At 40.0% G+C, this 26,256-nt stretch overlaps 1 protein-coding gene across 5 annotated transcripts in view; it reads right to left on the bottom strand.

The window, feature by feature from the left end:
- Positions 1 to 247: 247 nt before the first annotated feature.
- The window catches only part of LOC144532418 (calcium-activated potassium channel subunit alpha-1a), a 135,386-nt gene continuing 109,377 nt past the window's right edge, over positions 248 to 26,256 (bottom strand). For 2 of the 5 annotated variants that reach the window (XM_078273147.1, XM_078273148.1), the window contains 11 exons: positions 25,020 to 25,113; positions 20,863 to 20,989; positions 19,362 to 19,586; positions 18,631 to 18,823; positions 15,131 to 15,244; positions 11,894 to 12,024; positions 9,708 to 9,902; positions 9,130 to 9,248; positions 8,110 to 8,334; positions 6,962 to 6,990; positions 248 to 4,470 (listed from right to left, as the gene is read on the bottom strand). In XM_078273147.1, coding sequence (XP_078129273.1) covers positions 4,319 to 4,470; positions 6,962 to 6,990; positions 8,110 to 8,334; positions 9,130 to 9,248; positions 9,708 to 9,902; positions 11,894 to 12,024; positions 15,131 to 15,244; positions 18,631 to 18,823; positions 19,362 to 19,586; positions 20,863 to 20,989; positions 25,020 to 25,113 — 1,604 coding nt within the window. In that variant the 3' untranslated portion in view covers positions 248 to 4,318. Of the gene's footprint in view, positions 4,471 to 6,543; positions 8,335 to 9,129; positions 9,249 to 9,707; positions 9,903 to 11,893; positions 12,025 to 15,130; positions 15,245 to 18,630; positions 18,824 to 19,361; positions 19,587 to 20,862; positions 20,990 to 25,019; positions 25,114 to 26,256 lie in introns of those variants that run through there. The other 3 variants (XM_078273144.1, XM_078273146.1, XM_078273145.1) reach the window with 2 other exon arrangements.

Below are 26,256 nucleotides of genomic sequence, written 5' to 3'. Positions count from 1 at the left end.
TGTACAAGACAGTATATTTATCAGCAGATTATATTTGACAGAGTCAGGTAGATCAACTCAGCACCATCAAATAATCCATTTATCCATCATATCTAGAACACATCCAAACTAATTAGACTGCTATGTCAAACTCCTGTTTGCTGCAATGACGATGTGCCAATAAATCCTATCTGTGATACGCAAGAACAATGTCCTGAATTGTTCCTGAACTGATAGGCAGCCAAAAGTAATAAACAAAAATTGCAACTTTTCTATTTTTTTTTTTAAAAACAAAAATTGCTGAATGCAATATTAATGTATTGTTAAGACTTGAGACCCACCTCCCATCCCCATAAGTTTTATATGTTCTATTATATCTAGTACAATTCCCAGCAAATAAGTTATTATATCCATCCTTTACAGCAAAAAATAGATTAACAAAAATAATGCAACATACTGTAACAGTAACGTATGCCGCATCATAGTCTTTGTTTTGTTCAGTAGACAACAACACATCTGATGTTACAGGCATGTGCCTCTATGTGCATCTTTCAGTCATCCATATGCGCAGATGATATGTGTGGTATGATGACCGGGGTTTCCATCTGCCCCAGCTGTCTCTCAGGCCTCCTGAATGCCACTTTTCGCTATAGTGGGACTTAATATGGGCCCTCCTCTTGACCTTCTGCATTGCCTGGCACTATACTGGTATGGAGGCATTGATGGCTTGGATGTTCTCCATGCCAGTACATTACACTGTTCTCATAGTGGAAAACACTTGGACTCAGCTCCCTCAAAGCGAGCTTGTGTCCCAGAATGACTGAAGGATGCTTGCTTAACTAAACTCTTCATGGCACTTCAAAAACACTCTAAAAAACTTTAGAGGTATACAATGCAAAGACCTAAAACATCTAACAGAGACATATGACAAGGTGTAGGAAGGAGAGAAATTTCAGTCCAGTGTTGTGAATAATGCCAGCCTGAATGAGTCGCACAATGAGGGTTCAGGTAGAAAAAGCACAGTAATCAAGCATAAGGAAAACAAATGGTGCATTACTTTGTGAGTTTATGTTAATGCCAGTTTGCAGCATGTACCGTTTTATTTCTGAACAATGCTATGTTTAAGTACCCTAATAAAATACTCTGTAAACAAATAAGAAGCAGTTGTGACAGATGACAAGCTGACAAAATGGAATGTAAACCCTGTAATAACACAAAGTAATAAAAACAGGGGAATTAAGGATGTTCTCTCTTTTGATAACCTCTGCTGAATTGGTGCTACCTTCTTCTTTGTAATGGCTGATAAACCACATCAAATTCCGCCTGACTTTTCCTACTTAATATTCTCCCACAAGAAACCAGGATATTTTATTTTCAAGATTTGTCTTTTTTTCAACATAACAATCAGTTTGTCGATTCTATGTATAATAAGTTAATGCCATTATCAAATATTAATAGTTCCTTAGTGTTCAGGCTAGCAAGTTGCCATTACCAACCCAATTATACATACATTTTACTCACATATTTTCTGAAAAGAAATCTATTTGCTACAAAGTGTGACAACAATGTAATCACAGTTCAAAAGTTCACTTCAGGACAATGTGTATGAGGCTTCAGTATATTTGCAACACACCCAATAGACGGACATTGAAGCTCAGATCATTTCATTTGAAAAAGAAATGTGGTTTATATAATGGGTTGAATTTACACAAACATATTTAGCACAATATTATGTTTTCCATATTCCAATTTTTTTTTAACTTCATTTTTCTTTATAGCCTATAGAGAAGAATCGCTGCAATAAACTACTGTGTCTCCCTGTCATATTTGAAATCTGATTTTGTGGAAAACACCAGCACACTGTGCTTAGGTGTAAAATACACACTCTTCCTCCACACTAGAGACCTAATTTAGGTCAAACAGAACTAATGAAAGTTATTCAGTTCTGGCCTGCACATAGAGAAAGCGACTCTATGATCTTCACGTTATTAATACCACTCTGTTCTGCTCTCCATCTAAATACACCTTTTACCATAACCATATACTCCTTTTCACCTATCTTTCCGTCTGAATGTTTGCAGCTAGGGATGCTTAGCAGTAGACACATTATTTAATAGATATGGCTCATCTGTGCATCTAGAGGAGTCAGATGAGTCTTAATCTATTTCTACAAGCATCCAACAGTCTCTATAGCTGAGCTGCCAGGCTGAAGACGGTGGTTTCACAATGCAAGCTAGTCTAAGCTTTATTGGCTCCAGTGATGCAGTTGTTAAAGAGGGCGCAGAGGGGTGATATAGTCCAAGACAAAATCCTTTGATATGTAGGTAAAAGATATTATTTTAGTCTTTTAATCTCCTGTAGTACTTTTCACTTGGTTCTTGTCTAGAAAAATAAGTATAAATTGATTATGTTTATGGATACAAAATAATTATGTTTAAATGTATGACTCCAACTACATATTTGCATGAAGTGTATGTATTAGGAGTACAAGGCTAACGCCTCAATCCTCCATCACTATCCCAGCTGGATTTGGATCTAACAGTGCCTAAACGTGCAAAATACACGCTCATGTTGCACACAGGCTAGCATAAAGAACACTGGTTCCTCTGCAGTATCCTTATTAGCAGTCTGTGTGCAGTGTTGCATTTCCACCCATCTATGTTTGAGCATTTCCCCATGTGAGAGGACCGAACATAGCAGCTTAACTCCTGAGAGTTTTGAGGCGTGTGACATCTGGATTGGCAACAGAGAACATCCAAGCTCTTTACTGCCTCTGTGCCAACCCTGTGCCAGGCAGTTGTTTTGATCAGAGGAGGACCCATTGAAGCCCACTTTTATGCAATATGTGGCATTTCTTTCCTCAGACATGTACTTTTTGTAACAGACGAAACATTCAGAAAATACATCACTCTTTGTGATCCCAAATTCTGCCGCAGATATCACGGCAAAGCGTCAACGGTGGACACGCAGCTGCTGTTCGTGTTAGCTTGGCTCAATCATAGTTTGGGATTTTGGTCAGATTTTTGATGCAACATAATAATTTTGTTTGTAGATCCAAACCCTCTAGACTCGTCTACTCTTTTTTTGTCTAAAATGACTTTCATTTTTAGAGCAAAGTTTCCATATGCTGTTCCTTTAAAGGTGCACCATCGATGGAGGAGATGAGACCACTGATCAGGACGAGTGGCTGCGATGCACACACACACACACACACACACACACACACACACACACACACACACACAGACACAGCGTGCACATAACGTAAATGCTCCTGAACACATGAAGGACAAGGGTAGGTTGTTTTTCATCCTTCCCATGTACACATGTTGATCAACCGCACTGTATCTGTTAAAGAAGGGGGCTCAGGCACATATCATGCGATAGGCGCTTCAAACAGAGTCACAGGCTTTATGATCTGACGTATCAGCAGATACATACAGCAGGTACAGGTAGAGTTCTCTTTCAGCCAGTATACACCAACACTGCACCATTCTTCGAGTTTTTAGACTACTGTTATGAAAGATTATTTTGTTCAGCAGGAGTGGAATGCTCTCACTCACTCAACAGTGAAGTAGCAAACCTTAAGCAATGACATGATGTAAAACAACCCAAGAACAAGACTAGTATGCTTTCGAAGCCAAGCAGCCCTCCCTCCCTCTTCCTTTCTTCATTCCTTCATCTCCTCAGAGACATTTTATTGGAGGGGGGTCTGATGGTTCCAGTTGTTCTGTCAAAAGAAACTTGTTCAGTTTTAGTGCAAATAGAACAAAAGCCAAGGGATATGAAGTTGATGAATCCAGCTGGTTTGACGTGACGCATCTGGGTGGATCTTTGGGAGATGATATGAACATTTTATCGCTGCAACCCTCATCCTCCAATAACCAGTCACCTTAGCAATGGGGTCTGGTCACACGAAGAGGTGAACTATTGCAAAGAATTACAGGAAGTACTCTTTTTTTTCAATTCTTAAAATAAATCCAAAAAGTGCTAGGGGGAAGGGGCTGTACAATCCTTATTTGATTGTCATTATGTACATCACTATGGATACATTAATAAATAAAACTATGTCCAAGAGCATGGAAGTAACATTAAAGGTATACACAAGGGGAGGTCCCTTCTAGTTTGGGTTTCTGTCCAACCCTTGATTAGAAGAATGAGTGAAGAGAAATGTGTCAGTTTTCAACATCCCTGTCGTCATCATCATCATCATCATCATCATCATCATCATCATCATCATCATCATCATCATCATCATCATCAATCCTCCATGAGTGATCTCCCATCTCTTTTGAAAGAGCGTACAGATGCCTGGTGAGTCAGCAAGAAAACCCTGTGTTCAGCATTCATCTTCAACTTCTCTGATTGGTGGAATCAGACTACTAGTGGATTTGTATTGGTTGACTTGGTTGGCCATGTGAGTGCTCATGGGCTTGATCTGAATATTCCGTGGGTAGGCATTTTCTGGTTCATCTGTAAACCATTTCTTTTCTGAAGACGAGAGAGAAAGAAGAGAAGACAAAGTTAGTTTGAAAAAGTATGCAACGTTGGATTACTTACAACCATACTGCCTCAGTTTAAGTGGTAGATTTGCATGGCATTCTTTGTGATTAGCATCAAACCGTGACGTCCAGTTAAGTCTGTGTTCTGGTGCACTGAGCCAATTTGAATGTCATGGTGTTGACATGGTGGCATTGTGTAATCAAGTACAGTTGTGTAAGTAGATGTAAGGCTATAATCTGTCAGAATACTCCATTTTAGATAACAAAGATATCATCCTAAGGGTCTTGTTCAGTTCTTAAGTGTTACAGGTTCAGGTCCGCCATATTACATAAAACTTTTTCACTTCCTCCTGCTATCTAGCCGATTTTGAGAGAGATTTCTGATGCAATCATAATACAACGTAGGAGAATGAAATTTAGTTTGTGATGCTCATAGCAACAGTGTCCCCAGTTTTCAATGGAACTGCTTTCTACGAAGGAAGTAGTCATGAAGAAAGCTCTCAAGCTGGTTCTGTGGATTATCCAAACTAGATTCCCTTCAAGGTGCAAAGAGAAGGAAATCGTTGGTTCAACTGGGGCTGCACAAATTGAGGTGAAGAAACATGCACACAAGTAAATGAAAAATTACTTAATTCTGTGTGTAGTGTATATAAACAACAACAAAGAAGAAAAACTGGAGGAAAATAATCAAAGGGCCTGAGTTCCTGGTGAATTCTGAGATGACACACACGACTGTTCATATGTTGCTAGCAAACTACAGCTAACGTCTGTACAGTCTTAGGGATAATATAGTACTTTGGTGACTGTCTTTGTGCATATTTATCAGCTCTACTTACAACATTCAGATGTAAAGGTCATTCTTTAAACCTGAATTATTTGTGATCGATGCTTATTTGCCCCAAACACATTCTGTCTGACTATATTTTAGCAGAGACACTGTTTCTGGAAAGCAAAGTTGCTGAATGTCATTCTTCAATACTGTTAGCACCACAAACAAAATTCCATTCACTTCCATTATGTTGGGATGGAGGCAAAAATCTCTGAGAAAAATATCTCAAAACCTGGAAAAATGAATATTTGAATATTTGAATATATGAAAATAGAAATATGTTGTAATTTGAATAAACTGACCCTTTAAGCTAACTAATAATTTACACATAAAACTGTATCCGAAACAGTCACATTCATTGTAGGCTTTACTTTCATTCTGACAGTCATTATGTGATGGAAGAGACTTGGAAGATTTGGATATGTCATTTTAGAGGGAATCTCTTCATGTTTAAGTAAGCAATGTTTCTGAGGAAATGGAAAGGTGTATGCCAGCTGTCAGAAGTTTGTAAACTCTCTCCTAGCACTTTACAGGCATCTGCAATGCCATTCAAGATGTCACTTCCTTTTGGGTGAAGTTGTAATATTAAATTTTAACTTTGCTATGTGGAGCAATCCTTGTATCCTCATTTTCGTGTGTGTGTGTGTGTGTGTGTGTGTGTGTGTGTGTGTGTGAATGCGTGTTCATGTACATGCAGGCTTGCATGTGTGGAGATTCATTTGTGCAGGCCTGTGTGTGTGTGTGTGTCAGCAAGCTTAATGCTGTAGGGCCGTGTGTTACAGCACAGACATTTGATGTGTAGAATTATGCCTGAGGTGAAGCAAGATGTCTGCCATCTCTCTCCAGAGTCTGCTGCTGATACGGTGAACTTAGTGATGTCGCCTCAAACCACCATATCAGGTGCACAGGGTTACAAGGAGGTAACTTACAGACTCATATCCCCCTTCAATTTAGACTTTAAATTGGTCACACCTCCCACTTTCTTGGTGTGACCGATGGCACAGGGCTGGACACACTTTCTTAAAGTTCTGTGAAGAAGTAAGCAATTGGCTGCATCGGGGGATTTGAATCAGTCTGACCTACATGTGAGCTATGATTTCGATTTATACAGTCAGGCAACATGTTACTGTGATTTATGCCGATGCTGGTGCAATAATAACCTACTCGACGAGAGCATAAGTATTAGATCTAAAAGTCTGGTACAATCATTAGCATTTAATAGGAGGGAAGATGTGCAAACACACAGACCTCTCACACAATGCAAACCATCTCAAGTTGAAATAAATCATAAAAGGCATGATAAATGAAGGAAAGAAACAATGCGAAAAAAGGATTTGTCTGGAGGAAAAGAAAACTCATATCATCAAGGGAAAAACTGAGGTAAAGGCACAAAGAAAGGGGGGTTTTGTCTCAACCTCATGCAATGTGGAGATGGTCCTGATCACGGCAGGGAGGGGGCAGGAGCAGCAGCAGACAATTTGCTTTCCAGGTGAAAGCAAAACTTAAACTGAGGCATGGTTTCAATAACATCTGAATAACATAATGAATAAAACAAACTCCCCTCGTCATAACAATATCCACAGAGGACATAGTTATGATCAGAACCCCAGGAAAAGGTTGCTAAGTCATGCAGAATTGTTAACTTGCATACCTTGGCCCATTCTATTCATCCTTGTTGCACTTCAGAAAGAGAGGTAAGTAATCTACTGTAAGTGAGTAGTATTTACAGTCAATACACAACTGACAAATGACTAGTCCAACTAAAGCTTACTTATTGTTACTACTACAGTATTTAGGCAATATCATACATCTTAATTTTAAGATGTATTGAGGGCTTACCGTCTACTATTTAAAAACTTAAGTACAATCATAACAAATCTGCATGCTTTTCGAATATGTCACGATTTCAAAATTACTTTATTATCCTAGATGAAAATTAAATTCAAAGTGTATTTTGTTTTGAGGGGGGAGGGGGATAAGGAGTAAATAACATGTAGGTCAAAATATTTCACCAAATTTGAAATAATCTTATAATTGTATAACAAAAATAACAGGAAAGAGGGCTACCAGCATGGACATGCAATAAAGCAGTACAGATGCACTAAAAAAATATCAACACTGCTAATGAGGGGCGATCTTATGAGTAACAGTGTAGCAGTAATGTCAGCCAAATGTGCTCTATAATCAATTTCAGCTACAGTAGGTAAATCACAAAACATTACATCCATGATCGAGGCGTACTGATCATGTGAGGTAAATGCGCTCAAATATCCAACAAACAACAATTACTTACTACACAAATATTAAGAATTATACACAAAATGACTAAATATTAAGACAGATACAACAGGTAGAATCCAGGTACTGAATGTGTGTTGTGTTGTGTTGTATTATGTCAATTTATTTGGCTGTGGTGGAGACCTTTACTGTAAGCTTGTTTCCAACCACAATGGCTGTGCCATCCAAACAAGTGGTTTTATTGTTTACAATGTCACAGACCTTGTCTTTGACTACAGTAAATAAGCTTTCCACAAAGTGAGTTTACCATTTTGTTCATGTCATGTTATGATTGCTGTGATGTGAGAGTGAATACCACATGCACATGATTATGAGGTAAATGCACAATGTAACACTAAGCATGGTAGCAGAGCACAAATCACACAAACAAACCACCAGCACACAATACAAAGTATTTATCAGTCTATATATCGACAGTCTGCACACAAACACACACAACTTATCAGGTATAAAACACTAAGCATGCAGACAAAACTCTACAGGACACATGAGTCCACGTACTTCTGTTTGTCGCGGGCCTCCCGGGTCTTACTGTTGCGGTTCTGCCGGTTGGAGGGCGGGATGGAGTGGACAGAGGAGCTCTTTTTGCTGGAGGAATGGGAGGAGTGGGAAGAGTGGGACAAGTTTGTCCGGGACTGGCCTGCATTGTGGTCGAACTGCATGAGGCAGAATATCAGGTCTGTGGGCACAAGCTCAAACTCATACGGTGGGTTCGTGATCACATACCTGCCCAGAAAACAAATGTTAGACAAGATTAAACTTTTATGATCCTTGTGGGGAAGCAGCAAATAGTGAAGGATACATCAAAGAAAGGCACATATTGAGTATACTTCATCACTAGAACATTTAAGGAAGGAGCAATATGGATAAATGTATGAGAAAAAAAATTATCAAAACTTTAAGATTAGAACTTTAAAATTCCACAGGTTAAACTTAAGCATTTTGTACAGAAATAAATTAGAATTTGATATGTAAATATAAACATGCATATTCATGTGTGAATTATGAAGCAACAAAATGTATACAAAATAGAAAATATACTGCAATGTACATTATATTATATAGTAATTAACAAGAGGTCATGTATATTAAATGAATAATGTGTTTAGATGGAGACATATATGTTTATTTAACAGGACATACTTAATTCTGTTTAATATTCAAGAAGCACTGTACAGCTTGGAGCAATATTTACTTGACTTGCACTAATGTACATTTTATATTACTGTATATAACAGTATATTACAGAATGACCATCCTTGTACAGTATATATTGAGTAGCCTACATGTTAGAGTTAATGTTATTGTTCTATCTTCAGTCTATTGTAATTTTATTTTAGTCTATTGTAATAATATTGTAATATTGTAATAATTAGGCCTTGTTTCTCACCTACTTAATTTGTTTTTGTGATTTATGTGAAGTAGCTACTGTAACACTGCACAATTGACCCTTTGGGATGAATAAAGTACTCTATCTATAATCCTAAATATTCAGTGAAAAGTCAAAGGCAGAAATTGTACCGTTTTGTACACGGGCTTGGGCAATTGAGGTGAGCGTCTCTTAATCTGTAGATTCCAAAACACAGCATGTTGTACGTCTTCAGTGCTTTACAGAATAAATCCCCGTAGCAGCCGCCATCCTGATGAACAAAAGAACAACAGAACAAAGACATCATCAGTGAGTGAGTAGGTTACCCTGAGGATCTGGATCAGTGGCCATAAATGTCATTCTTTGTAAAGTTGAAGTGAAAATTCAATGTTCTGCATTGCTAAGGGTACTTTGCTTAGAAGTGAATATAATAATAATATCAGCAATGTTTTTAAATTATGCCAAAATTCATCCAAGAAAAAACAAAATTACTTCGGTATTGGAAGTTATGAATAACAATAACAAAAACCTGTAAAAACAAGGATGGAACCAATTAAACTTGGAATTCATTGTTCTCTCTAAAGCCCTCTTCCCTCTCCACCCACTAAGGCCTGCTTTGCGTGATCACTGTTCTTCACATCGGATTAAGGGCCGCGAGGAGCGGAGGCGGCCAGATGTGTGCTGCTGGGTAGTGCCAAAACGTGTCATCTTCGCTTAAACATCCACTTACCCCCAAGTCGGCAAATGGCCCGTCGTAGAGGGCTAGCTGGGCGACGCGACACCTGTCTCTGTTGGCCAGTGTTTGCGGTGTGCTGTAACCACCTCGGAGGGCATTCTCCTCAGCCAACAGGCCCTCCAGCTCTGGTGTGGCTCCCCCTGTGACCAGCGTCCGAATCAGCGTGAGGATGTTATCATTAAAGTATGTCTGGGGAGAAGAGGGAGGGGGGATATCTGTAAGTAGATACACAAGTAGGGATGTGGAAGATGTTGGAAGAAAGTCGACCCTCAGCCTGTCTCTTCACATAGAGCTGAATGGGTGGTGAGAAAAAACACCAGGAAAGACTACAGAGAACTCACTGTCTTGTGCACCATTCCTGTGATGCCGTATTTTCAGTAGCTTTAAAGGCTCAGTTAACCAAAATTACAAAAAACTATTTTCATTTACCTCCAGTGGTATGTAGCCATGCAAATAGTTTTGGTCTTATTTGCTCAGGTTTTTAGATATTCTGTCTTCGAGACTTCTGCCTCTACCCATTTAAAACTGGGAATGGAATTGTTTTTGTTGTATTTCTAACATTGATTAATTATGTTCTAAAAATTCAACAGAAACATGCCTTCACAGGTTTTGCATTTCTGTTACTTTGGATAATCCAAAGACCTCGCTGTGTAAAGTTTTTATTGGATATCTTTACAACGGAAGCAATAGTCGTGACACAATAGCGTTTTCTGTGGATTATCCAGACAGAGTAACACAATCAAAGAAAGAAATGTTGCTGTTGCATTTTTAAATGCCCATTCCTCTCCACTGTTTCGGGGTGGAGACGTCACTCTTGTTTTATTTAAGATAAGTGATATACTTATTATAAATAAAAACCCTTTAGTTATTTACTGTAAGAAAAATCTCGTAGTTAGGTTAAGGCAAATATGCATAAATGTATCAAATTTGAGAGAGACATTGAAACAATGACATTTTGATAACCATACTAGATGTGGGATCATCATGTTAAATAAAACAGGTTGTTCAACTATTCTTTCCTCTGGGAACGCTGACCTACACACTGTATGATGTCCGCTTCTGAAACAACGATTTGACTGCGCTCTGCGGATGTCAGGTTCTCTTGTCCTTCAAGCCGATCAGGACCTGATTTTGCTGTGTGTGAAGACAGCCGATGTCACTCGGCAGCCGGGCCAGAGCGGCAGCTCCTCTCCCCGGGCCCCTGACAGGCCTGCATAGCCTCATGATGGATGAGCACTGTCCATTAGCTGGCTTCACCTCTGACCAGTGCCAGACTACAGCTGACGCCTGCTCTACTCCCCGCTCAGCTCAGCTCTGCACGCCCCTCTAACCCCTCACTCACTGAGAGGGCTCCTGGAATTAAGCCATCACAGCACCAAAGGGAAAACTACAGTTGGGCATGAGAGGGGGTGGGGGATGTTTCTTTAGCCTGTTACAGCTAAGCTTGTGTCATCGCCATTACGCTAAACTTCAACACTTATTTTGTTAAAAGATCTAAATAGGCTCTTAAAAGTTGAATACATAATACTTTAGTTGAGTTGTGATGCCAGCTATTTACATGTTGATGTTAGTGGAGCTGGTAGGCATGTTTGATGAATGTACTGTACCATTTCATTTACCAACGTCTACCTACTTAAAATTACAAAATTGTGCATCAACTGAAACTCTTTGCTAAGGTTACCCCCCTTTTCTTTACTGGAGTAGCATTACATCTCATAGTCTAAGATTAGCTACTCTTTAATATTAACTACTGATATGTCTGAAATAGTTTTCTTTAGTAACCATAAACTTGAGTATTTGAAAATAGGTTTCTAATTGAATGTGAAATAACAGAATTGTAGAGTCACCACTACCAAAAAAGCAAAAGCAATGTTCATTCTGTGGGCACTACCTCCTAAAGTTTTCTCAGGTCCATTTTTCGAGTCTGACTCACTTCAAAGTTGCTCATCCTGATGTTTCTACCAGTGCAACAACATGCAATTGTTACCCAGTGGGCACAGCATCCCTATGTGTTCTGTGTGAAACTTCTCTTAACTTTATCTTTTAGAAATTCTGAATATGACTCTGTTATAGGATCCAAACATGGAAAGTCGAAATTTGTTTGCAAAATTTATAATTTTGAAAAGTGATTTTGAAAAACACTCCAACACAGCAAGTGTAAAGTGTGTTTGAGAACTCACCGCGCTCATCAGGGAGTCAAGTACACTGACAGCAAAGGCGGTGCCGCAGGCGAAGGGCTGAGTGAGGTACAACTCTGTGTCTGGGTCGTCATCATCATCTTGGTCCAGGAACTGAACGTTTGAGTCGTTCACTGAGAGAGGGGAGGGAGGGAGTTAGAGACAGGCACTGTGAAGAGGCATGGGCCAAACACACACACACCAACACACCTGAGAGTTCTTTGTTTATTACATTTAAAAATATGTGTGTGTGTATATATATATATCTGTTACATATCTGTTACATTACCATGATATATATATATATATATATATATATATATATATATATATATATATATATATATATATATATCATGGTAATGTAACAGAAACATCTCAGGTATATGGGTATTGATCCAGGCTTGCAATATAATGCAACATTAGATGCACATTATATTTTGCTTCTAAACTTCTGCACATATTTTTAACTACAAGATATTTCTTCTTCAAACAATTGCTGTGTTTTTGAATGACCCTTAATTACTGTTGACTGAATTACCTTTCAGTCAGTTTAGAAATAATCTAAATATGTTCTCTGTACCGGAAGGTGAAAAAGGTGTTTTTGACTTGAGAAAGTATTTAACATTTTGAATATTAAATCTGCTGTATATCACATGCAGGGTGCATTTGATACATAAAGACAAACCACGACTTAAGAAAAAAATATTTTGCATACACAGTGATAACCATTGTAGAAGTCCCCAATTCTGAATAAATCATACACTTATTCTACATTAGCACCTCAGTAGCCACTGTATTTTGACATAACGTAAAGCACACAAACCGACAAATTCTCAAGAGATAGTGACCAGTCTGTGGACTGTGTGACCTGCATATAGGTCTTGATCCAGTAAATAAGGTAAAACAAGTGAGACTTCAACAATGGCTAATATGTCACATGAGAAAACCATGCACTTTTAAATTCATGCTATGTTTTCCAGAGTTTTCCACGATGAATGTGCACATCACATCATCACCTTTATAGAAATACATCTCAAATATTTACCTTATCCCTGAAAGTCAAATTAAAGCCAGGTGACAACACACTTTTTTGTATAATAAAAACACACTCCATACTAATAAATCAGGTCTACTAAATGAAATAAATTGCAGTGTGAATGAAAACAACAAATACTTTTCGTCTCTCATGTATGAAAGTGCTCCGGGCAGTGAAGTGCTTGTCTTTTTATCTTAGATTGTGTTTCTAGCAGCATCACATAAGTTTTTGTTTGACTTCCCCGATATCTGAGCTTCAGAGACATGGTCTGGAGGAGAAAAAAATAAACTGGAAAATACATTTTTAAAATAAATAAACAGCTTAAAAAATGGTTTGATCTTGAGTTTTTTGTTTTGGGAATCTGATTTCTTCAGCGGCTTCCTGTGCGCTGTGGAACAGAAATGTCAGTCAAAGAGACAAGGGGCTGATGCAAACAGGCCTGGGCCAAAGGAGTGAATTGGTGTGTGTGTGTGTGTGTGTGTGTGTGTGTGTGTGTGTGTGTGTTTGTTTGGATGAGGAGGAACGGGGGTGAGGAGCAGGGGGGTGTTGCTATGAAAACAGCCACAAGGACAGACTGAGCATGATCAAAAGCCTAGCGATGCTCTGCAAACGCAACTGGAGGGAAGAAAAAATACCCCCAAAACAAAACAAAAAAAGAATCATTAAAAAGGGGCCAAAACAAGACAGTCAATTTCAACCAGAACGAAGACTAAAAATGTGTTCAAAGTGAAGCCATGGGAGCAGCGAGGGCCTTGACTGCAGCCAGATAAATCAAGACAAGCTGATGAGGATCTGAGCAGTGGAGCGAGGGAACAGCGGCAGCAGAGGACAAAGGCTCGGCTTACCCAGCTCTGTTATCATTTGTATGGTGGTTCCACTTTTTTTTTCCTGACTGAATGAAACCAATGGCAGTAGTTTGCCAGGTTTAGCTAATGGTGATGAGACAGTGCAGGGAAGGGGAGAAATGGTGTCGTTATTGAAACTGTTTCAAAGACTGCAATAAAGGCATTTCGCTGTCTCAGACTACTCGTGTCAACCCTGGGATTTACTCCGATTCATTCATGGTTGTCCAGGATCTAAAAGTAAAGCACCCTGGATTAGAGAGCACAGTAGATACAAAGCCAGAGCTGTCACGCCGCTATACCACTACAACAACAATAAATTATTTCACGGTAAGACAGTGAAAGGGATAAACATAGTCTATAAACACACCTACTTTACACACCACACAAACAAAATTGATCATGCAACTCAGATGAGCTGAGTTTTTATGTTCCAACTAGACCTTAATCTGCTCCTGGCGCTGTAAACTGAACATATGACAATTTAATTACAGTATGTGGTTCCAGTAAGACATGCAGCCACTCTCTCCTTTGCACATAACACCGGAGCTTCTAGAGTTTGAGTCAAGGAAGGCAACCAATGACTCGAACATGGATAGCATCTAGTTTTGATGATTACGTATGCGGTCAGCAGTCTAATGGGAGAGCCTCTGCAGGTAATGGCTGGCCCGGTTACAAGTAACATTAGGTAGCTCCTTTCTCTTTCTGGCCTTTTCTTAGCTGGCCTCATGCTCCATTGCTCCCTAATTGGGTCAGGGGAGACAGAGTAGCCAGTCTCTGGTGCTTTAGAAGGCCCCTCAGAGATCTGAAAGTTTCATGAGTCCCCACCACCAGTGGGAATACAGCCACTGCCATTGTTATTAATAAATGAACCCATTTTGCAACCAAGGCAGTTTTTTTTCACTCTCTTTTTCCTCTCTCACCCTCTCCATCAGGCTAGGTTTCTCTTGTGCATTAGTGGACAAATTGCAGGAGATGTAGCAATAGTCCTCAGAATGCCTGTCTGACATCCTCAAGTTACAGTTGTCCACATTGTCCTCAGAGCAAAGATATTTTTCCAGTCCTTGCAGCTAACATTATCACCACTTGAAAAAAGCTATCCAGATGGAATCATTCACAAATATGAACTTGAGTTGGGCAAAGCTACCAGCGCCATGAAAGTGAACAAAAATTCCACACCACGCATTCCCCAAGTTCACTTGACCTTGAATGAGTTGGAACTTTTGGTAGCAGCATGATGTCTAAATCTTGGATTATCAGCACTATGAGTCTACGCCTGCCCATGAGTAATGAGTTGAACTGAGGATATTGGGTATGGCATGCAGTATTTGTATTTGAGGTAGGTGTAAACAGCTTTACCTAGCTCTGTGATGATGGGGATGTTGGATCCGGTGGTGACGGAAGCCTGACGCACAAAGCCATGTACTGGACTGCTGTCTGGAGATGACCTGTCCATTCCAGGAGGCGTGAAACCTGAACACCACAAACAGATTTATAGAAATCAGCAAATAACATAACAATAGAGTCAAAAGCTGAAATGGAAGTTGTTGAGAGCTGCTATCTGTTAGCTCAATCAGGAGTTAAGCTGGGTTTTTTCCTCATCATGATTGAATTTAGCAACGGCTTCATTTAGTTATGTGGAATAACTGACTGAGTACCAAGGTATCAGTTCATCATAATGGATATTTTTCAAAATAACAGCAATTTTAGCTGACTTGTTGTTTGGTACCCTTCTGCGAATCTGACATGCTGTTTCTCAGAAATGATGCATTTCCTATGGCAGAATAATTGGTAAAACGGAATAATTGGTAAAACAATAAGTCAGATTCTGTTCGTAACTGTTTCGTCTTTTTGTATATAACTGCATGTTGGGCAGTAGGCTACTGTATGTTGCATGTTTTTTCAAGGTAAAGGAAAATACAATCCAAGCAAAAACCTGCATGTCTCATAAGTGTGTTTACTGCAGATGTATTATAAGCATGAGGATATGACCTGGAACTCCGTATCAATACCATTATACAAAGTGCATGTCAGCTCACTCAGCATGAAGTCATTAATGTGTGCTTTCTGTGTCATTCAAATGTGTGGATTGACAGAAAAAAGAGGAAGACGGAGGAGAAGGCTAAGTAAACAAGGCACCTGCCTAAAAATTGCAATACAGATACTGCTTTTAGGGGTCAGCTAAGACATATTTAGCATTCACATCCCTCCATCAACTTGCAGACATAAATTTTATATGTTGTTCATTTTGTTACAATAAAATTGGTGAAGTGGATCCTGAAAACCTTTTATCGGAAATGGTGTGGCTCGGTACCATGAAATACAAGTGCAAGTGACAGGAGTATGAATTCACATGACTTCACATTTTTGCATTTCCTCAAAGTGACAAGTAAACACCTTAAATCTGTAATGCTATATGCATAATGCATCAACTGTGTTTTGACATCCATCATTTAGTGCTGACTACAGCAAAATGCCAGCTTTTAGTGCCACCACCAAGGCAACATAATGCAGGGAATATATTCAGGTCACAAAGTTTTAAAAGGATTGCAAATTCTTCACGTATGTGAGAGTGTATGTGCCTTTCCTGTGAAGAAACTCAATGAGCTGCTTACATTACAAAAGAGATCTTCCAGCCCTTTGCAACAGAAAAGACACTAGTTTAGTACACAGCTGGAAGCAAACACTGAACTGAAGCATGGATAATCATAACTCTTGTTATACCAATTATTGATCTTGGAAATAGCAGAGGTTTGACACTTTGAGTCATTCAGGGAGCACGAGCTCAGACAGTGGGAACATCAATTTGTCGATGTCCATAAAGGATGATGTTTACTCCACTGGAAAGTGACAGCAAGTTTTTTGGATACGGCCTTTAAAACACTGCACTTATTGTATCATAGTGAAAATTAAGACAGTACAGAGCACTAGAAGAACAGTTTCCGTTTTGTGTGTACACTCTGACTCTTGGTAAGAACAGCGATACATGAGGCCTGCTGCTGAGCTGCTTTCAAAACCTGTTACATGTAGGTTACAAACAGGTCAAAAGTTGCAATGTGAGCTGGTGAGCTCCAAACAGAGAGCTATATATTTTCCTAAGAATGACTTTATGTCTATGACAGATAAAATATTCCTGTATCTCTTTAAGCAATTAAACTTTGAGATTTAAACAATTATGCTGCTTTAATCCTCTTAATTAAGCAAATATAAAAAAATATAATTTTTCTGATCAGCTTTCATAAATCGGTATTTACTTGTTATGTAACATTTAGGCTAATTAACACATAATTTCCTTATTGCCTAAAATAGAGAAGCCAGAGTCTGAACACCAGCTTGATCACATACACTACCCTACGTCTCCTCTTCTGGCTGGCTGTTGCTACTGTGAGGCTGTAACCTTATCTTTTCAGCTACAATGTACAATAGACAAGTGAGATCTGGGTTACATATCCCCTTATCCCTGTAGCCCCCCGGGCGCAGCTATGCTCTGTTGTTGACTACATGCTACAGCAGCCGTGAGAAGCTCTCCCCCAGGAAAGCACATGTTTACTTATTCATTTGCACCTTTTTTTAAATTCCACAGACAGTGTCTGAATGAGAGCATCGCTAGGAGGAAGGAATCCCCAAAGCAATACCTATGATACAATAGTAGTGTCTGGGTATGTGCGTGTGTTTCCTTGTGTATGCATGATTGCATGTCACTATGGTGTGTGTGTGTTTTCTAAAGTGAAGTATTTATCACTGAAATGGGTGGTTGATGTAAGACCTAATTATTGATGACAATAGGCTCCATCCATCGACCCTGGGAGAGGAAATAGGCTAGTGGGCTTCCACATTGAGGCGGCTTTCTGTGAATACTACTCCCCAGAGCAGCATGCTCTAAGATTTACCCTTGCTTATTGTTCCTCAGTGGCACTGCTATCGACAGCACATCACTCACTCAAGGCTGGAGAAATAACAGAATTGGCATTCTCCTAAAACATGTGGAAGTGCTCTGCACTAAAAGATAATGGCCTCTTGGACCTTCAACTTTGATTTGTATTTACAACAGTCACTGTGGTGGCACTAAATAGTACTGAGCCCAAGGCATGTCATGCCTTTTGGGCTAATCATAAACTAAGGATTACCTGTTTGTTGAGGATGTGCGTGGATAGAACGTGTTGGCATGGATGTCTGTCTGTGTGTGTGTGTGTGTGTGTGTGTGTGTGTGTGTGTGTGTGTGTGTGTGTGTGTTATGTGCGCAAACACACAAGCACACAAGCACAAAGGTGTGTGCGTGCACGTGTCGCAGTTTTGTTGTGACTAATGAGGAGCAGCTGAAATGGCCTGCCTGGTGATTTGTACTAGCTGCTTAATGATGATGAGTCCTGATGGGATGCCAGGTTCGTGTGTTTGTCTGCAAACATCAACAATCTGTTCCAAACAATCTGCCAGACATCAGATCAGGGGGAACAACATAAAATGACACAGTCATGTTGATTACATCATTAAAAAGTATTATCAAGGAGTTTTAGCAGAATGTAATTACCAGGGACAAGACTGAAATCATCAGAAAATGATATGTAGTAAACACTCTTCAGAGGCCTGATGAAGCAATCAACACAACGTTTTGTGTGGGAACTTTTTCAGGAGTACAGTAAAGTCAGTTTATAGATGCCACTTACCACAAACGTACAGAGTATTTTAATTAAGAGCAGACTCTGTGCCTGACAATCTACACCCATCGCTCCTGTGTGGCCTTCTCAATCTCAATCTTTTCCTCTCTTCTTTTTTCATCTTTGACTACTGCCTTCCCTCCCTGCCACAACCTGTCCCCTTTGTGCAACAGTGCACATGGAGTGTAAAAGGACGTTCTTTACCTTGGGAATTAGCCTGTAAGACCCCAATGCTGTCATCAAACTGCATAGATTTGATGTTGAGTGATGCCAAGATGCATTCCTTATCCTGCAGTGAGGTATCTTCGATATTGTTCTGATTGGCTGACAGTATAACGCACATGTCGCAGAGGTTGATGTTGACAGCCCTTAAATCTGCCCGACTTAATGGCGTACCCTTTGGGGTGAGGAGAACATAGAGAAAGAGCAAGACATAGAGAGAGAGAGAACAGACAGACATGGGGGAGAGAAAAACAAATTTCAGAAGTGAGCGGAGTGGAGCTTTGGGAAATTAGTTAACGAGTATTCTTGTTTTGAGGCGATGACATTCCACTGATCTCACTGGGCATTGGAGAATCAGAGACATGGACTAATCTAAAGGCTAGCCTGCGCTGAGAGCTGTGTTTGGGATTCTCCTCTGATCATCAGTCAAGCCAGGCCTAACAAGCTCTAAGGCAGCAAGGCACACCATTTGTGATGGGCACTGCAGCTGCAACTCCATTTTGGTTGTGCAGAATGTGTCACTGTGCTGGATGAGGGGGGATGACTACACTCTCATGGAGTGATCATTTAATTGAGTATTGTGAGATCCAATCAATCTGACAATCCCTCTCAGGATTTCAATGTGCATGTAAGTCAAAATGTCAATGCCTTGTTAGTTAAACAGAGATTCTGGGTTGAATGCATCTCCTATGGCAGTGAACTGGTACACTTACAGGTAAGATGGAGACCTTGGGGAAGTTGTGTAAAGTCTCCCACTCTCTCCGCAGGTAATCCAGCGAGCCCACAAAAACGATAGGCTTTAGCTCGTGGTAATGGAAGTTGCTGGCTCTTAAAGGCATCACCAAGTTTCGCAGCCCCACTAAAGCGGACGTGACATCCCCAAATATACAGACCACCACATGGCCGCTCAGCACTGTCATGGAGGCTTCACTCCGGGTCTGCAGGGAACAGAGGGATACAGGGGAGGGGGAGAAAAGCAGAGAGAGAGGGATGAGGAGGAGTGCAGATAGAGAAGAAAGGAAGAGACAAAGAGACAGAGACAAACAGAATTATAAAAAGAAATGAGTGTTGCTAACAGAAAACACATTAATGTGCATGATGTTAGTCTGAAATTAGCCAGAAGTCTGTTTTAAACTGTTATAAACTCATTTTAAATAGTTTTTAACCAAGTATTTAACTAAATTATATATGTACTCCACAATAAAATCATTCTACTAACAGGTCTTACTATTTACTGTAAACAAACTAAAGTTTGGTTAACCACTATTCTGTACTATACGCAGTTTATTAGATAATCAGAAATAGGAGTTCACAGAACAAAAACATATCATGTGGCCTTTTTTCAAAGGGCAACTGATTCAATCAGGCTGGATGCAGTTTGTAAGATTTTAGGCACATACAGTATTCAGAGTAGGACCCTGTCATAAATCAGAGAAGTATAAATAAACAAAGCTCCTCTATTGTATGACGTTCGTGTTGAAAAAGAACAATGCAATGCCCTGCTTTCAAGATCTGTCGCCTGTCGCGGCCGCTTGATGTGCATTCGATGCAAGTTTGAGTGTACATTAAGTAAACTAAACGCTCCTATGATCCCAGTTGGTTTGAAACTAAAACTCTATCATTGTTTTTTGGATATATAAAGTAAAACTAAGAGCATCAAGGGACCATACCACTGCTGTAAATGTGCACATATTCTCAGCTAGTTGCCTGATCTGGTGGATTAAATGTTTTCGATTATCTACATGTCCAGAACCTTTTTTTGTTGGCCCAACTCATGCAGAAACATCCCTCAGACCGCCTTAAACTAATTAACAGCAACAAATGTTCTTAAATGTCAACTATATAGATGACTACGCCTTCTATTTTACATTTGATTTGGGCAGGATTAACTCGGCCTTAACAAATTGTGCACTAACATAAATGCTTACAAACTGCTTTGTTAAAACATCTAAGCAAACCCATGCGTGGAGTGTTGAAATGCTGTTCACAGATCCTTGGTGGATAAATAAAGAAACAATAAACTCACCTTGAGCAACAGAGAGGCAGTGAGAGAAATTTCAATACATATTAGTATGTGATTGTGTTACTACAATATTGAGGGGAAACTTTGGCTCCTGAGCATACTTACTTTAACTCTGTTTTTTTTTGTTTGTTGTTACATATTCTATTATATTTTAGAAGTTTTGCAGTTACACGGTTTCATGTCCCACTCACCAGGATTACTTTTTCGATTTCCTTTGACGGGCACCAGTGAAACATCCCCGTCGAGTCATACCTCTTCACGTTCATGTCCATGCTCTCAATTTGTTCATTTCCAGGAATTTGAAGGGGGTCGTGTCGACTGGAAAAAACAGAGCAATTTATTAACGTTTTGACCATTTTGCGAAATGACTGCAGCCGTGGTGGTAACATGAAAGAGGCAAAATACCACCTGGGTTTCTTGAGATCTATGCTGTCTATTCACACAATGTATCAAAAGTCCATCGCATTCTGAGAGTGTTAGACTTTCTACTGCACCACATACTATAGCTCCCATAACTACTATATCATTCCTCCATTCCTTCTTGTCCTTGATGTCAAGCCATCAGAAAACTCAAAGACCCTGGTGCTTGCAGTGGTGCGGTGCAGAGAACAGCAAGACTTGAGTGCTACTGACTGAATAGTACGACTACACAAGGCCAATTACCCGCTTTTACCCTCTCTTCCAGCTCCTGACACCATGCGGCGCAAATAGTAAAAGCTCCAACAGGCTCACACTTTAAATATTTCAGGAATTTGCCCAATCACATTTTGCTTTCCCAACTGATGGCCATTAATGTTTCAACAGCATGTCACAACCAAACAGGCTAATCCACAGCACTGGGCTGCTGAGTTTTATCCAGTGTAACACTGACCATGAAAGGGCTCCTGTCAGTCCTGTTATACCGCTTCTCATGTTCTTGCATTTATACTACAAGACGTGTTCTCACAGTTCCTCTAAAGGCAATCCATAAAATGTCATCCAAAACACTGAGTCAGGATTAACTGCAGAAATGTAGTGCTGTTCCTCATTACACTGCTTGTTTAACGGCAATGCAAATGTAGTTTATTTACAATTCAACCCAAATAATGAAACCCTTGGTTAAAACAGCACTATACAGACTCCAAAAAAACAGGGAACTGCAAAAAGACAGACATTTGAGTAATATGGGAGAAAACATCTCAAGAATTTGACATACATCTCTCTCAGTATCACTATCTCTATCCTCTAACAACACTGTCATTCACTGACAAGGCTTTGATGTTGTCTTTTCCTTCAGCCTGCATACCAATGCAGGAAAAGTTAAAGTTAAAAAAAAGCTGTCAATTAGCCACCCTCTCTCTCCACCTCTCTTTCCTCTATCAGTTAGTGCAGGTGATAATAACACTGACAGCATTTAGTGTTTTTACGCTCAGCCTGAATCTTTCATCCAGAGCCGCGTGTTGCGCCAATCAACTCCACAGAGCCCCCGTCACTTCAATCTGCTCAGCTCTGCTGGCCTCCACACAGGGGCTGACTGGCGCATGCAGACGGGCTGCCGCTCCAGCTCTCTCTGCCAAGACAGCTATCTTTCACAGAGCTGTCAGTGGTGTGACTGGCAGCCTGTCACTGGCTCCACACACCTCCTTCTCCCTCTGCCTTCTTCCTGCCTCGGGTTGAACCAACCACAAGACTCGGGGAGAGCAGATATGACGTCTGTGCCACAGTGCCACGCCCAAGAGATATCAGCTACAGATGATACTGTGACATCTTATGCGATTGGATGCATGTTGTCAGTCATGACCCGTCAAAAAGGTTTGTGGAAATGGTGTTAATGCCATGGTGGCAATGCAGCTCGTTAGCACAGTGACACGTCAGATTGGCAAATGGGAAATTAATAACAGCCAGGCTTAGGATGGGTCAGCTAGGATGCAAAATATGATTAAATGTCAGCCTTAGTGTTTAAAAAAAATACACATATATTATATGTATATTAAATATATATTTGTAAATACATTTCAAAACTATGTAATTTCTACCTTTAATTTAATTTTTTTTTTTTAAGTTTCCCAGTTCAACATTTTCCCTGGGTGACATACAGTATTTTATCTTTTGCACTTTTATATAGGATAACTATTTCCCTTACAGCATGTCTCACTCCAGTGTCTCACCATCTCTCTTTCTTCCTCCCTCCATCTGTACATATTTCAAACAGAGTTGAGTTATTCCAATGTATCACTCTGCAGTCACAAGCTGGGGATGGGCGTGCTCCCCCAATCCCTCTCTGCCAGACTATGAAGGCAGCCTCTTGCTTTGAAAATTTCCCCCATCATGCAAACTGACAAAGGCATGCTTTTCAAAAGCCCACAGCCAATCTGTTGATCATTATTTATTTACAAAGGCCTTCAGGCTGCAACTCCTGTAAAAACCATACTTGATACGTATGCTCGCTCTCTTGCTAGCTCTCTACTGAGTTTTCCCCCCTCCTTGCTTGTAGAATAAAGTATCCCTAAGGCTACCTCAAACAATCACTTTTCATTGTGCATAAAATTCACCTTGTAAAACGCAACTGTTTAATATATATACAGTGTTATATGTTGACAGGGGCAGCTGTGAATGAGGGCTGTGGACTGTGATGGGTAATTTGATGTTTTGCTGAGGGCTAAGACTGGGAAAAAGAATCTACACCTATAACAGAGGACCTGTCATCCCAGTACCCAAGAGCCAGCAGAATACAGAAGCACCCCTAAAGCATAGAAAACTTTGACACCGCTTTGAAGCGTTTTCAAAACTGAGTAAATAACTCGCAAGAATTATTATTACTGCAAGATCAAAGCAAAGATGCATATATAACATGGCAAACAGGGACCATCTCCTAAGCAAAAAAGGAAGAGAAGAAAAGGTTTTGTGCAAACTAAACAGCCTTTTAAACAAGCAGTTAGCTGGAAATGTGCCAATGTCTAGTTGTTTTGTAGCAGTTTTCTCCCTCTGAGCAAGGGCATCTAAAATCATGCTCTGTTCCAAACTAGACTGAAGGGTATGACTCTGTGTTGGGCTAATGGTTCGGCAAGTGTGAAGGCTTATTAAATGCTTGTTTTGTGGAAAACTGAGGGGGAGGCCGACATGTACGGACAAAAATCACATAGGCATGTGAGTGCAGAAAGAGGAACTCTGCCTAAGGGAAGCTAGCAGGACCAACATACAAAGAACTCAAGTAGAATGTAAGGAAAATACACAACAGTAATAATGCAATAATAACCAAAAACAAAATGCAAAAATAGATTTAAACATTAAATGATAGAAAATAAAACTATTATATTTCATATTTGTATATTACTCTTATTTACAGATACTATGTAAATATAATGGAATTTATGTTTTTAGATATTCATATTCCATACAAAGGTATTTTGAGGTATTTATTTTCCCACACAATTCAGATACAGGAGTTTCTACTGCAGTGCAGCTGTACTGCGTACCTACTAACAATGACAAGGGTGTGTGACAAAAACCACACAGCTCTCTTTTTAGAATTTCCTATTGTAAAGTCATAGAATTGACAACCATAACATATACTCTCATTAAGAGTAGGGCAGCGTAGCTATGAGTGTTCCTGTCCTGTTAGATCTTCCCCACCATGCCTTTATCCTGCCGTCCCAATCTGCACAGCTCGGCATCCCGTATTTTCCACTCTGTCATGTTTCTAACCCTGCCTCACAACCAGAGGAGCTAAAAAAAACTACGCCTTTTATCTTTCAAAATCAATTAACAGCAATTTAATTCCACAGGACAGGATAAAAGGAAGGTAATATTTGAATTCATATTTGATTGCAATGATACATCTCACATATGGCCTTAAGTACCAGAAACAGTACTCACATGGGGTTCCCACAATAGAGGAGTAGCCTGAGGGCAAAGTAACCATGCAGGTCTCTCTGATTGGTTGCCGGTGTCATTAGTGCCAGCATTGTTTAAGGAGCACATGTGGACCAGACCGGAGGTGACAGCTGGGACTTTAAAGCCAGAGAAGTTTTCAAACGGCTCCTCACAGCCGCTTTTCATGACAGAAATATTATTTCAGCTCTGTCATTAACAGCTGACAGCATGCCATCCTAAACAGCCACTGCCTAACAGGGCACTTCTCCTTTCTCTTTCTCTCACAGAGTTACTTTCCTTATTCTTCTGCCACCCCTAATTTTCCCCCTCCTATCCATCCAAACTCCCACCATCTCACGATCAGCAGCATTCGCCTCTGAAGTATCTCTCACATGCATCCCTCCATCCCTTCCTTCCTCCTTTCTTCCCTGTGTCTGGCTTCCTCTCACTCCCCATTTGAAGTGCTGGAAGGCGAAAAAAAATCAGCGTCTCTTACCTCATCATTTTGGGCGAGCAGTTGGGTGAGTTTCGCATCCCTCCGTTGCGCTGCTTTTTTTTGGGCGAGAGAGTTGATGGATGCTCGTCTTCGACTGCAAACACATGCACAGAATGTCAGAATAGAGACAGATGTTTGGGAAAGTGTGGTGGACCTGACATGAAAAAAAGAAGCCAACAGTCAATCAATCATTGCAAACAAAAAAATGAACAGAAGAAAAGGATAATTAATAATTCAGTGTCAAATTGAGAAAATATAGAAAAAAGTATTAGTAACGGACAATGGTAAATCTGAGAAAGGCAGGAGAAAACCACAGAAGAAAAAAAAATGTAAGACCTGTATATTTTACGGAAGGCTCACATCCCAAAACCCCGATATTTTGTCTCTTCTGAGGTGCACTTTTACATGGCCTTAAGTAATACACTACTGCATCTGTTCAGTACACCCGCTAAAATGTGCAGGTGGTTGGACCTCTAGCAGTCTGCATCAGAGTGACCATGCTTACCTATGCCATTAATTGCCATGTGATGGTACAGACTGTCATTGTCAGTGGGGCACGGGCAAAAGCAATGACAATGAGATAAATGACAGTTATGGAGATGGATCTCGAATGGGTTGTTTTTTTTAACCAAACTATGGGAACCCCACCCCATTATTCCAGTTCTATCCAAAGTGCACAATGGCTCTTCTACAGGTCTACCTCCATGCCAAGAGAACACTTAGCACTCAGCACACATCACTAAGGACAAGGCACAAATTAGTGGACTATGAATATCGAAAGGAGCTAATAAATACACATCGTCCTCCATTAAAAGAAGGTCAGGACCAGTATAAAAAGTTTAAATGAAAAATTAATTATTTATGTGAGATTTAATAGTCCATTCTTGACGCTTTGGTGTAAAGCATTTGCAGTAAGCTACCATGGCCACAATGTTTTTTTAAGATTATTTTGATCAGATTCAAGTTCAGCTTCCTGTCAACTTTGCTTTGCTGTGTCAAGAAATGGGGCGGGGGAAAAAAACTAGATTTTTTTAAACTTTGCTTGAGTCCCACTCAGACAGAGAGGACGAGAAAGAGCAGCCAGATTGAGACCAGGCCCAATCGTCTGAAGATTTCAGGCAAGCTAACAGTAGTCTGATCTTCACTATTGTCTGCAAGTTTTAAGAGCTTTCAGACAGGCACCCAGATGCTCTTATCCACTGTGTACTCTCCCAGCGCAAATGCCAAATGCACGTCA

Source organism: Sander vitreus, chromosome 17 (genome assembly GCF_031162955.1).
Source record: "Sander vitreus isolate 19-12246 chromosome 17, sanVit1, whole genome shotgun sequence".
Lineage (NCBI taxonomy): Eukaryota > Metazoa > Chordata > Actinopteri > Perciformes > Percidae > Sander > Sander vitreus.
This window is presented reverse-complemented; position numbering and strand designations above follow the sequence as displayed.